Genomic DNA, 11,984 nt, shown 5'->3' with positions numbered 1-11,984 from the left:
TTTTTGGGGGGGTGGGGGCTGGCCTCTATGGGAACCGAATCTTTGAACTTGGAGTTACAATGTTACAACACTGCACTCTAACCAACTGAGGAAACCAGTCAGCCTTACAATTACAATTCTAACCAAGATTTGTCTTACTTCAAAATTTATGTGCTTTCTGCTAATCCATACTGCCTCCAACAAAAAATGTATCTAACATTCAACATTTGTTCTTTTTTTTTTTTAAAAGATGACCGGTAAGGGGATCTTAACCCTTGACTTGGTGTTGTCAGCACCACGCTCACCCAGTGAGCAAACCGGCCATCCTTATATGGGATCCGAACCCGGGGCCTTGGTGTTATCAGCACCGCACTCTCCCGAGTGAGCCACGGGCCAGCCCCATCAACATTTGTTCTGCAGATGTAAAAAACTTGTGTGTCATGCACTGAGGATACAGTCTCACCCCTTTCAGATGCAAATCTTGCTCTCAAAAAACTTTGTCTAATAGAAATAAGATATATATGGTAACTATACTTCAAAGTAGACTAGTGCCTGCAGATGAAAGTCCCAGTAAAATGCCAGGGGAGGACTTTAGCAGAGGGAGAGTTTATTTTGAACTGAGGTGTTCAGTAGGTAGACATACTGGGAGAACTGCCATCTGAGCTGGGCTTTGGCACATCGGGAGGGTTTGGATGTGGGGACTAAGATGTTTCTTTGAAAGAGTGGAAATAGCATGGGCAAATGTATAAGATGGAAAACATGGTGTGTGTGATTGTGAGCTGCTTGAGGGAGCCCTACAAAGTATATTTTAGAAAACTCTTGAGCGGTATTTATTTTTAAGAGACATATAATATGAAAATGTTTCTTTTCTTTTTTTTCTTTTTTAGCTTACAGTTGAGCATGAGTCTTCTTATGATTAGTGAGAATGTAAAATTGGCTCGTGAGTATGCGTTGCTGGGAAACTATGACTCTGCAGTGGTCTATTATCAGGGAGTTCTTGATCAAATGAACAAGTATCTGTACTCGGTGAAAGATACAGCCCTCCAGCAGAAATGGCAGCAGGTGAGAATCACAGCTGCTGTATGTTTTAAGGGCTTAGGTACTCAGAAGAGAAGATCTAGATCGATCGTTAATGCTATGTGCAGTTACACATTAAGAATACATGATTTATGACATGGATTTGTATAGAATGCTACTTGAAACTTAATTTATTATATTAGTAATAGTCCACTTTACCATCAGCAGTATTATGAGTTTTACTTAATTATTATAATTGTTGGAATCAAATAGATTTTTAAAAAGTAATTAATGGTTTTGACATTTTTTTCTAGGTCAGATTTTTACCTGGTAAAATTAGAGTTGAGTTTCTTAAGCCATTGTCAAAACTGCAAATGACACCTGAATCTCACTGGTACTGTATTCCCTATAGAACTTTATAAAGCAGATCGTATTTGAATCCCATTTGAGGAACTTTAGTCACGGAGGACCAACAGATGCTTACAAGTAGAAACCTGTAAGTTCTACAACTTCCAGGTCCAGTTGCAGGTAGCATTTATATGTATCTCTAATAAAGGGCCCTAGCTTAATCTTGGCAGTGATTTACTAGTTACAGAAATTTAAATAGCCATATTCTTCTTGTTTATAGCAAGGTGTATAACAAGTTCAACTATGTCACAAGAGGAAAGAAATGTTATGGAAATTAATGGTCTTTTGGGGCCGATCTTCTAGGTATCTCTCAGGTTCTACTGAACTAAGCTTTTTTTGTATTATTCCATATTTGTCCTTAATTTCTTTGAGAGAGAGAAATATCCTATCTCTTTGAATTTAACCCCTTTCCTTAAATCTGTTCCTTCCTTTTTCTTTGTATTACCAGAGGGGAAAATATTTTATATCATAAGGAGTCTTAAGTTTGTGTAAAGATACTTAAATTATTTAAGTTTTAAAACAAAACATTACTAACTTCATTTCAATATTACATTTTTTTCCCAATTTTTTTTATTGTGGTATACATAACACAAAATCTACCATCTTAACCATTTTTAAATGTACAGTTCAGTGGCATTAAATACATTCATAATGTTGTACAATCATCACCACATGGTTTTTAAATTGAGTCAAAACTATAATTGTTTTTTGTTTGTTTTTGGCAGCTGAACCATAAGGAGATTATATATAGTTTTTTAAATCAAGTCAAGATTGCTTTTTAAAAAATATTTTGATTGTATGTGAATTGAGACATTTATCCTATGAAACCATGTTTTTCAAGCTAAGTTGTGATGAAATTAGTGGATTCTGATCAGCATTTTAAAAGTTAATTAAAAATCAAAAGTACAACTTGCACATGTTTTGTTCTTGCCAAAGTTTTAAGTTACTTTAAAGTTACAAACTTTTCAATTTGTTATGCAATTTGAATAAGAACTATAAGTCAGATATGGTTTTAATTAGCCATGATATTTAATTCATTTTATATGAGTTAATTTTGCAATTGAAAACAAAGAATTAATGAACCATTATTAAAATTTTGACAGAATATCTTGGTATGGTTTACTGGATATCTGATGTCATAATGGAGGTTTCTAACATTATTAATAAATGGCCCTAGTTTAATCTTGGTAGTGATTTATTAGTTATAAAAATTTAAATAATAACCATGTTCTTTTTTTTTTTTTTTTCTTCTTGCCTCTGTGAACCTATATATATTCTTCTTTGAAACCAGGTTTGGCAGGAAATAAATGTGGAAGCTAAACATGTTAAGGATATCATGAAAACACTAGAGAGCTTTAAACTAGACAGCACTCCCTTGAAAGCTGCACAGCATGAGCTTCCAGCTTCTGAGGGAGAAGTCTGGTCCTTGCCTGTACCTGTTGAACGAAGGTAAGTGGTTCTGAGTAGAGATCTTTTAGGAAACCAATTAGCCCAAGAAGCTGATAGCATTGGTTATATCTAGAAAGAGGACTGGGTGGCTGAAAGACAGCAATGAGGGGGAGTTGTTTACTGAATGTCCTTTTATAACTCTTGAATTGTGTATCATGTGACTCTGTGACCTATTTCAATAAATAAAATTTAGTGGAAATAAGTCAAAAATCTGCTTTCGTGAATGAGCTTAAAGTAGTGGAGACAGAGTTATCTTATGGAAGGAGAATGGGGCTGGGAATTGAAATATCTGGGCTATGTTTCTATCTTTGCCACTATCTGTAGCTTTGAGAAAATAATATAACCTTTCTAGACCTCAGATTTTTCTTATGTAAAGTGAGGTAGTTAGACTAACAGTGGTGCTCAAGCTATCACAGAATACTGCTATTCGTTAAGGTGTACTGCTGCTAAAATTCAAAAATGGGCTTTTTTTTTTCCATGACCAGTAAGGGGATCGCAACCCTTGGCTTGGTGTCGTCCGCACCGCGGTCAGCCAGTGAGCGCTGTGAACGCACCGGTCATCCCTATATAGGATCCGAACCCGCGGCGGGAGCACCGCTGCGCTCCCAGCACCGCACTCTCCCGAGTGTGCCATGGGCTCGGCCAACCAAAATGGACTTTTTGATTAACAGAAAAATAAAAGATAAAATCTTCTCATTTTATCTTTTTAGGGTTTTCTCTGGCATTTTCCCCACTGGCTATCCAAGTTTCAAAATCCAAAAATTGAACCCCCATCATATGTTTTCACATACACTTTGGTTTGGCTTTATCATCCTCCCAAACTCTGATTCTCAACTTTCCATGTCTAGGAGTGTCTATTTTAATAGAGTGGCTCTTGGACTTTTCTCATTGTTACTGTCTTAAGCTAGGCCCTCATCTTATATCTTGATAACGTTTGTAACCTACAAACTTCTTTCTTGCTGCTTTCTGTGTTTTCTTTAACAGTGTATCTTGTTCCGTATTAGACTGATCTTTCTTAAACCTTTTCAATGGATCCTTGTTGGCAGTTAGCTAAAAGCCAAGCTTCTTGAACTGATATTCAAATCTTCTAATTACTGAACCATTTGATCTGTTAATATTATTTCTTAATGCTCACCATTATCTGTCAAGCTAGTGTCTTTATAATCCTTTATGCAGATTAAGCTCATTTTTCTTTGCTTTTTTTCATTAATTTTCTTGTTTATAGTTGCACCTTCTTGATTAGTTCAACTCCGGTGTTTCCAGGCCCAGTTTATTTTCTCCATGAGGCCATCCCATTGCCATTGCACTAGTGAAGTTAGGTAACTTTAGGAAACTAGGTCTGTTTCACATCTTCTAGTATACCTGCCTAGTTTTACATATCTTCTTTTTGTTTAACTGTGCCCTGAGATATTTGCAGATAGGACCCCCATTTCCTTTTTTTTCTTTTTTTTTTTTTCTTTTTTCTTTTTTGCTCCTTTTTAATGTCCCTAACCAAGTCTAGGAGCATAGGAAGAGCCTAATAAATATTTGAGAGGCCTAAATTCTGCCACAGAAATAAAGATGAGATGAGGTGATGTGTGTACACATAAAGCCGATCCGTGAGTTCTTATAATTGTACATAGCTAGTGCTTATGTCAGTTTTTTAAAATGGAAAAATGGTTAAATTTTGTTAATTAAAACAGAATTATGATAGATTCTAAATAAAATGGTACCAAATTGTATATATACCAGTGGATAAATGTGAATTTAACACTTGCACTCTATTCTGGTTCTTTTGATGAAACTCTCTTCTCTAATAAATGCTCTCTTTTCAGTTTCCAGCAATCAAACTAATTTTTTACTCATCTTTAATATACAACAACAATTTCCCTTCTAAGTAGAAGTGACCATTATGCTCCCTCCATTATTTTTATAATATAACTAGACTGCATCCCTCTCATTAAATCACCACGGACAGCTATGTCAGATTTAAATTTTATATCTGAGGTTTCAACATCCTGAAGTTTAGTCAGTCCTGTCTTGTGTACAGTTATTACCTTAAATCAGTTAGTTTGTAGACTCTGTCTTAGGTACTATTTGTGTTCATCCATATTTGGACCAACTCCAGTAGTTGATTATGATTTTAATGATCTTGTGTTTGATTAGGCCCTCCCCAGGACCTAGAAAACGCCAGTCTCCTCAGTACAGTGACCCTAAACCACATGGTAACCGTCCAAGTACAGCTGGCAGAGTTCACCGTCCATCTGCACAAAATCTTCACAATGACAGAGGAAAAGCTGTTCGTTGTCGTGAAAAGAAAGAACAGAACAAAGGAAGAGAGGAAAAGGTAAATATTGTTGATTTTCATAAATGAAAAAGTTATCAACCTTAAAGATGAAGACTATAAATTTCAATAAGTTTTACTCATCAGTTTTACTCATCAGAGCTGTAATAAAACCTAAGTTGTACTAAATACACCTTGGTTGGGATTTTTTCCACTCAACATTCAACAAATATTTTTGGCTGTTTTTGTAACTTTATATATTGATATAATTTCAAACTAGCAAACAAGGTTCAGGAATGTTATAAGGAACTTCCATATATTTTATACTTAGTTTTACCAATTGTTAATATTTTGCCCTTTTTGTTTTATCATTTACTCTCTCTGTATGCCTTTTTTTCTTGAACCATCTAAGAGTAAATTTTACCCTTCAGTACTTCACAGTGTATTTCCTAAGTGCTAGGACATTCTTTTACATAAACACAGTACAGTTATCAGAAGTTGTAAAGTTTTGGGCTGGCCCCGTGGCTCACTCGGGAGAGTGTAGTGCTGATAGCGCCGAGGCCGCAGGTTTGGATCCCGTATGCCTCACTGGCTGAGCATGGTGCTGACAACACCGTGCCGAGGGTCGTGATCCCCTTACCGGTCAAAAAAAAAAAAAAAAGAAATTGTAAAGTTTACATTGATACAGTACTGTTGTCTAATCCACAGACCTTAATAAAATTTTGCCAGTTATTCCGATAATGTCATTTGTAGCTCCCTTCCCCCCACCACTCCCCACCACCTCCACTTCAGAATCCAGAATAGAATCATACATTGCATTTAGTTGTCATGTTTCTTTAGTCTCTTTTAATGTGAACATTTCCTCTGCTTTTGTCTCTTTTGGCCCAGCATTTTTGAAGACTACAGGCCAGTTATTTTGTAGAATGTCCCTCAGTTTGGGCTTATCACATGTATCCTCATGATTAGATTAAGATTGTGCATTTTGGGCAAGAATCCCACTGGCAAGATGTTTTGTTCTCTCAGCATATCATATAAGAAGGCACAGAATGTCTGTTTGTCCTATTACTGGTGACATATTGGATCATTTGAAGGAGGTATCTGCCAGGTCTTTCCACTTTAAAGTTAGTTTTACCCTTTGTAATAATTTGTGGGGAGATACTTTGAGACTATGCAAATATATTTCATCTACTTTTAGCAGCCAGTGATTCTTGTCTGAGTCAATTATTCCTATGCCAGTTGCAAAATGATTTTCTAATACTATCATTGCTTCTGTATTAATTGGTATTCTATTGTGAGGAAAAGTTTTGTCTTCCTTTCCTTTAGTTGCATCAGTATAGAATTGTGGATTCTTATTTTATACAGTGAGTTATAATCTGTTACTATTATTATTTTGATGCTTAAATTGTCCAAGATTTGAGGAGTGGGGCACCCTCGGAACTGGATCCTGTGTCTCTTTGACATGTACTCATCATTCTCTGAGCACTTTCTCATTTAGGCTCATCTTGTATTTCCTCTGCCCTTTTCCTGAAATTTTCATTTCTTCTTTTTTTTTTTTTTAAATAAAAGATGACCAGTAAGGGGATCTTAACCCTTGACTTGGTGTTGTGAGCACCACGCTCTCCCAAGTGAGCCACGGGCCAGCCCTTGTATATACCATGTTTTGTTTATCAGTTCTTTTATGTACACTTGAGTTGATTCTCCCTTTTGGCTATTGTGAATAATGCTGCTATGAACATAAATAATTCCTTTGAAGTCCATTGTATTCTATATACTAGCAATGAACATATATATGCACACTGAAATTAAAAATAGAATATCACTGACAATAACTACAAAAAAAGAAATACTTAGGTATAAAATCTAACAAATCGTGTACATAATGCTGAAAACTACAAAGCACTAATAAAAGAAACCAAAGCACATGCATTAAGTCTTAAGTTTTCCTTTTTTTTTTTTTTGATATTTCTGTGTTCATTTTCTGGCCTTTTTATGGGTTACTTGAACATTATTTAGAATTCCATTTTGATTTGTCTGTAGTGTTTCTTTATGTAGCTTTTTAAGTGATTATTCTAGGTATTAAATATATGTATGAGCTCTTAATGGTTTACTGGTGGTGTCATTTTACAAGTTTGAGTGAACTATAGAAGGTGCGGGTGCAACACCGAGGGTTGCGATCCCGTTGCCGGTCCCGGTCCGGTACGGGCGCGACACTGAGGGTTGCGATCCGTTGCCGGTCACGAAAAAAAGACAAAAAGGAAAAAAAAAAAAAGAAATCTTACCACTATATCCCTCTACCTTTCTCATTTATAATTATCTCAAATACCAAGGGTACTTCAGAAGTTCGTGGAAAAATAGAATTAAAAGATAATACGAACCTTTCCATGAACTTTTTGAAGTACCCTCATGTATTAGTCCGTTTCTGTTGCTTATAACAAAATACCTGGAACTGGGTCATTTATAAAGAAAAACAAAATTTGTTGCTTACAGATTCTGAGGCTGGGAAGTCTAAAGTCTATCTGCTGATAACGACAGTGACCCACAGGTCTCACATTGTGAGACTGTGGAAGCAGAGAGAGAGAGAACTCATTCACTCTTCTTTTAAAGCCGTCAGAACCACGCCCCTGACCACCATTTTTAATCCATTCCCCAAGGCATGATCCTATAATCTAAACACCTCTTCAAGGCTCCTCTTTTCAGTGATCATAATAGGATTTCCACCCCATTCACTCTTCTTTTAAAGCCGTCAGAACCACGCCCCTGACCACCATTTTTAATCCATTCCTCAAGGCATGATCCTATAATCTAAACACCTCTTCAAGGCTCCTCTTTTCAGTGATCATAATAGGATTTCCACCCTTTTTAACAGTCACAGTGGGGGCTAAATTTCCAATACTTAAAACTTGAGGGACACAATTCAAGCTTCAGTGAGTTTTGGGGGGACATAATTCGATCCACTACACCTCATCTTTCCTCTTTATTTAGAACTACATCAGACAGTATTATAATTTTCGCTTCAGCTGTGAAACAATTTGGAAAACTCAAGAAGGGAAAGAAAGCCTGTTGTATTTACCCATAGTTTTGCTTACTGTTTTCTTTCCTCCTTCCTGATATTTCAAGGTTTCTTCTTACATTGTTTCTTTTCTGTTCAGAGAAATTATTTTAGCCATTATTTTAGAGTTGGTCTCCTGAAACAAAATTCTCTTAGTTTTCCTTCATCTAAGAATATTTTGATTTCTTCTTCATTTCTGCAGAGTATTTTTGTTGCATATAGGATTCTGGTTTGACAATTCTTTTCTTCCAGCACTTGAAAAATATTGTGCCACTGCCTTCTGGTGTCCTTGATTTTGAAAGAGAAACCCATTTTCATTAGAATTGTTTTTCCTTATAGACAAGTATTGATTTTCTCTCACTCCTTTCCATTTTTTGTTTGTCTTTAATTTTCAGAAGTTTAATTATAATATATGTTGGCATGGATTTCTGTGAGGTCTTTTATTTGTTTCTGAGGCTTTTTCGTTTGTTTGAAGCATGCTTGTAATTGCTTACTGAAGCATTTAATAGGCTTTAAAATTTGTGAGAAACTCTAACATCTCTGTCATCTTGGTCTTGGCATTTATTGATTGATTATCTTTCTTCCATTTAGTTTGAGATCTTCGTGGTTCTTGCTATGAGTGATTTTCCATTGAAACCTGGACATTTTCATACTGTGGCATGAGACTAGATCTTATTTAAACCTCTGTTTAGCTGACTTTTTCTAAGAGTGTTCTGGCAGGGAAAGCAGGGGTGGGCATCACCACCACTGGGTGGAAGTAGAGGTCCAGGTTCCCCAGACCCCCTCTGTTGCCACCTGAATAGGGGCAGGGGTTTTCTCAGCACTGTTGAGCTATGATGGAAGTTCTTCACTTGGGGTGGCCTCATCTTGACCTCTACTAGTCCTCCTCTGATACCACCCCAAGGCCTCAGTACTGCTGGGTATTCAGTCCAGCTTCCTTCTATGTTCTCCGCTGACTGGTGGGGGTGGGAGCATCTTGTTACTGGTTGGTGGGGATGAAAGTTCTAGCCTCTTACTTGGCCTCTGATCCCATCCTAGTGGGAGTTTGAGGTTCCTCATTACAGGCACACAAAGGTGGAAGTCTAGGTTCCCCACTCAGCTTTTGCTAGCCTGAGTGAGGCCAGGGCCACAGCTCTTCTGTGGTGCTTCATTAGAATGGAGTGTTACTGTCTAAAAGATCTGTCTTGCTAGGCTGCTCCTTTCTTGGTTCTTTGCCTGGAAAGAGGAAGCTTCTACTAGGGCTTTTTCATTTGCCCTTATTGGTGTTTCCAGGTTGCCTGCTTCTTCAGCCCCAAGTCTGGTTGAATCTAGATGTTAATAATGGCATATATAAAAAGAAAAAGGATATATAATGGATATGTAAAAGAAAAAGAAAACCCAGGGAACTCACACCATGTCTGAGTTCTCTAGCTGGTCTGCTGCCTTCTCTATACTTTTCAGATCTGTCCCTTTTTCTGTACTTTTCTATACTTTCTTGTGTTTGTTTATATATAATGCCCAAGGGTTTGAGTTCTACTTAGCAGAAGGAATAGTAAAAAGTATATCTGCTCCATCTTTCTGAAGTCAAAGCTCAGCTGTCATTTTTAATTAATTCTTTTAATTGAGGCAAATGGATTTTGTGTTTATAATTTTGCCAGTTTTCGGTGGGGTTTTTTGCTGTTGTTGTTGTTGTCGTCTTGTTTTTGGTGGCTGGCTGGTATGGGGATCCAAACCCTTTGACCTTGGTGTTATAACAACGTGCTCTAACCTATTTGCCAGTTTTTGAAATAACTGATTTTAAACCCAGGGGCTTATTTCCTGGTTAGTTGGTCCATCTACAACTTTTGAACATCAAAAAGGAATGTGGGTTCTAATCTACGGTTTTTTTCCACCTCTTAATAATATTTTCACTTAGAGCAAATTATTGAATAGATGGGTACTTAAATGAAGTTGTACTAGTTTAGCTAATTAAAGTCCTATTAAAGATGTCAACATTTGAAATTCCATAGCTCCCTTTGACTAACCTATTATAGCACTGTTTCTCCTTTCTGCTTAACTTAAATTTTTATTGCATTATCTGCAAACATTCCCGCAGCACTGTGGGAGAAAAGAAAGAGAACTAGAAAGTGCTGTCTCTTTATGTCTTCCTTGGCTTACGTTATAAGTTCCTGACAGTCAGAGACAGTGTCATTTTTCTATTCCCCATAGTTGCTAGCACAGAATAGATACTTGTTAAATATGTGTTGTAGTAGATTGAATTATGTCTCCCAAAATTCACTGAAGCTTGAATTATGTCCCCCACATTTTATGTATTAGAAACTTGTCTCCCACTGTGACCGTTAAGAGGGTGGGAAATCCTATTATGGTAATTGAAAGGTGGAGCTTTGAAGGGGTGATTGGATTGTAGGACCGTGCAGTAGTGAATGGACTAATAATGGCAATCAGGTGTGTGCTTCTGGGGCCTTTAAAAGGAGAGCGAATGAGGAGGTTGGTCTCTCTGCTCTCCTTCCACCATCTTGCAATGTGAAGGGTCACTGCCGCCACCACCAGATGTGTTCCTTGGACTGTGGATTTCCCAGCCTCAGAAACTGTAAGCAATACATTTTGTTTTCTTTATAAGATACCCAGTTCCATATATTTTGTTATAAGTAACAGAAACAGACTAATACATCTGTCAATGAATAGCTTTATAAATACTTAGAAGAAAAGATGACCTTTTCCTCTTTTGTTAAACAGTACCTTCCTTGAATCTTTTATATTAGTTATGGAGACTTAATATGTAAATTGTGAGACAGATGCTTATTTAGCCTTCTAGTGTAAGACTTTGAATATTGCAAATACTGGTTGAATCTAGAGGTCAATAATGGCTTTATGCAGCACCAATTGCAAAGGAATCATCATGAAATGGGCAAAAAAATGTTACAGGGATTGGGTAACAATGTTTGTACAAGGTGGAGTAAGTGATCATTTATCCTAATTCAGAGCTTCACAGATTTTCTTGGCTCATGAAATCCATGAGTATCTTCATAATTTTTATACAGCACCTGTAGGCAAAGAATACCCACCCATTTATGAAGAAGTTAGGTTCAAACAAGTTGTTTGTGTCCTAACAACGTAATAGGTATTGGGCACTGCATAGTTTATGCTCTCATTCCTCTTGCACATTGATTTCCTCACGCTATCTCTTATCACGTCAATTGCCAAAAACCTAGCTTCACCGAACTAGGGCATTAATAAAAGGAATATAGCAGTCATAACGCAGTACCTGGAGCTGTAGCTCCTACACTGCTCAACAGATGTTGATGTGTTTCCCTCAAAAATTTGAACTATCCCTCAGTGCCTGTGAGTTTGCCATTGTGTCCTGGGTACTTCAGAACACAGTTTTAAAACTGTGGCCCTAATGACTGTCATCACAGAGGATGAGAGGAATCTCACTAAGAACTGAGACATCCCTTTTGGAGGGGGCTGGGAATAGTAAAAAGGGATGTTTGTGGGAGCATTGATAAGGATTGAGTAGGTAGGTAAAGACTGAGCCATAGTCTTGGCTAAATAAACTATCCGTCTTTAATCTTATCTCCTCTAAGGCATTGAGATAAATGTTATACATATCTTGTATTCACTAGTGACCACAGTTAATCTCAGTATTAATTTTTTTGATGGTAGCCAGTTCACATGCAAAGCCATTTTTGCCATACTTTTTACGTAAAAATAAAAACTAAGTATAAAACTCTAATGCTGATATAGGATGACTCAGAGTCTTTGATTCTTTCCTCATTACTTGTACTATTGTATTAGTTTTTTTTTTTTTTTTTTTTTTTTTTTTTTTTTTTTTTTTTTTTT

The 11,984-nt window shown here is 36.7% G+C and overlaps 1 protein-coding gene across 1 annotated transcript in view; it reads left to right on the top strand.

The window, feature by feature from the left end:
• Positions 1-870: 870 nt before the first annotated feature.
• Positions 871-11,984, top strand: part of KATNA1 (katanin p60 (ATPase containing) subunit A 1) — a 19,928-nt gene continuing 8,814 nt past the window's right edge. Inside the window, exons 1-3 of the mRNA XM_008594161.1 lie at positions 871-1,041; positions 2,696-2,853; positions 4,999-5,179. Of these exons, the coding sequence (XP_008592383.1) occupies positions 880-1,041; positions 2,696-2,853; positions 4,999-5,179 (501 nt within the window). The 5' untranslated portion in view covers positions 871-879. The remainder of the gene's footprint in view (positions 1,042-2,695; positions 2,854-4,998; positions 5,180-11,984) is intronic.

This window comes from Galeopterus variegatus, unplaced genomic scaffold (genome assembly GCF_000696425.1).
Source record: "Galeopterus variegatus unplaced genomic scaffold, G_variegatus-3.0.2 Scaffold10268, whole genome shotgun sequence".
Taxonomy (NCBI): Eukaryota; Metazoa; Chordata; class Mammalia; order Dermoptera; family Cynocephalidae; genus Galeopterus; species Galeopterus variegatus.
The sequence above is the reverse complement of the archived record's forward strand: the minus strand, read 5'-3'. Positions and strand labels throughout refer to the sequence as shown.